The 1235-nt window shown below is 52.1% G+C and overlaps 1 protein-coding gene across 1 annotated transcript in view; it reads right to left on the reverse strand.

Moving 5' to 3' along the window:
- Positions 1-1029, reverse strand: part of LOC105899516 (C-C chemokine receptor type 6-like) — a gene marked incomplete at its 5' end in the record, with an annotated part of 1228 nt that extends 199 nt beyond the window's left edge. Inside the window, one exon of the mRNA XM_012826714.3 lies at positions 1-1029. This exon is cut by the window's left edge and continues 199 nt beyond it. Within this exon, the coding sequence (XP_012682168.2) occupies positions 1-1029 (1029 nt within the window).
- Positions 1030-1235: the final 206 nt, after the last annotated feature.

Genomic DNA, 1235 nt, shown 5'->3' on the forward strand with positions numbered 1-1235 from the left:
CCCCACACACCACAGGTCCTGCAGAACCTTCTTGAAGTGGCTGCGGAACCGCACACCCACGAAGGCGTACAGGAAGGGGTTGAGGCAGCAGTGCAGATAGGCCAGAGTCTGAGTGAGGTGTAGCCCCATTTGGAGGGAGTTCTCATCACTGCAGTCCTTTTGCTCCCAGAATGTGATGGTGTACACCAATAGTGTGAGGTTGTAGGGCAGGTGGCAGAGTATGAACACCAGCATCACCGTCAGCACCACACGCACCGCCCTGTGCCTCTGGAAGTTGCGCGCCTTGAGCAGAGTGAGGATGACACAGGTGTAACAGAAGACCATGACCATCAGAGGCAGCAGGAACCCTATCGCCATCTGGAGGCTTGGAATCAGAATCTTCATGACGTCTTGTGTCTCCTCAAAGACAAGAATACACTCCACCGGCGGATCCATTTCTGTGGAAGCAGTGTGAGGGCTAAAGTTACCCCCTAGTGGTGGGATGGTCACAGTGCTGTTGGTCAGCTCTGTGTTGTTGCTGTAAGATGTTGAGCTGTTCTGATCTACCATCCATGTTTCAGAATTGTACTGATACAGTTGTGAGTAGATGATTGTGGGCAGGGAGAGCAGAAGAGCCATCACCCAGACGACAAGGCAGATGGCATGGCTGTAGACAAGCGTGCGGGAGCGGAGGTATCGCGAACTGCTAGCGCAGACGATAGCGAGGTAGCGATCGCCGCTGATACAGCCTAACAGAAACATCCCACTGTACAGGTTGAGGCTGTAGGCCCCTCGTAAAACCTTGCAGGCAATGACCCCCATTGCCCAGTTATTCTGCTCGTTGTAGATGATAAGTGGCAACACCACCACAAAGAGGACGTCCGCCACTGCCACATTCAGCAGGTACACATCAGTCATGGACTTGGTCTTCTTGTAGAAGGCGTATGTGACAATGACCAGCAGGTTGCCTAGCAACCCTAGCACGACAATGATAGAGTGGACATACAAGCCGAGGTCATGCTGCACATCCTCAACTGTTGATGTGTCACACGGCTCTGGCATCGACTCGTAATAGTAGTCTTCAGAACTCATTTTTGGCAGCCGACCTACAAAACAAATCAGAAAGGTGAGCACTGGAGGAAGGGGCATGGCAAGACATGCTGGGCCCCCTGAGCTGTGACGTCACGCCCATTGACTCAGGATGAGCACCTGCCCACCCAACATAACATGACCAGTTATTAAATAAATAAAAATCA

This window comes from Clupea harengus, chromosome 15, assembly GCF_900700415.2.
Source record: "Clupea harengus chromosome 15, Ch_v2.0.2, whole genome shotgun sequence".
Classification (NCBI taxonomy): Eukaryota; Metazoa; Chordata; class Actinopteri; order Clupeiformes; family Clupeidae; genus Clupea; species Clupea harengus.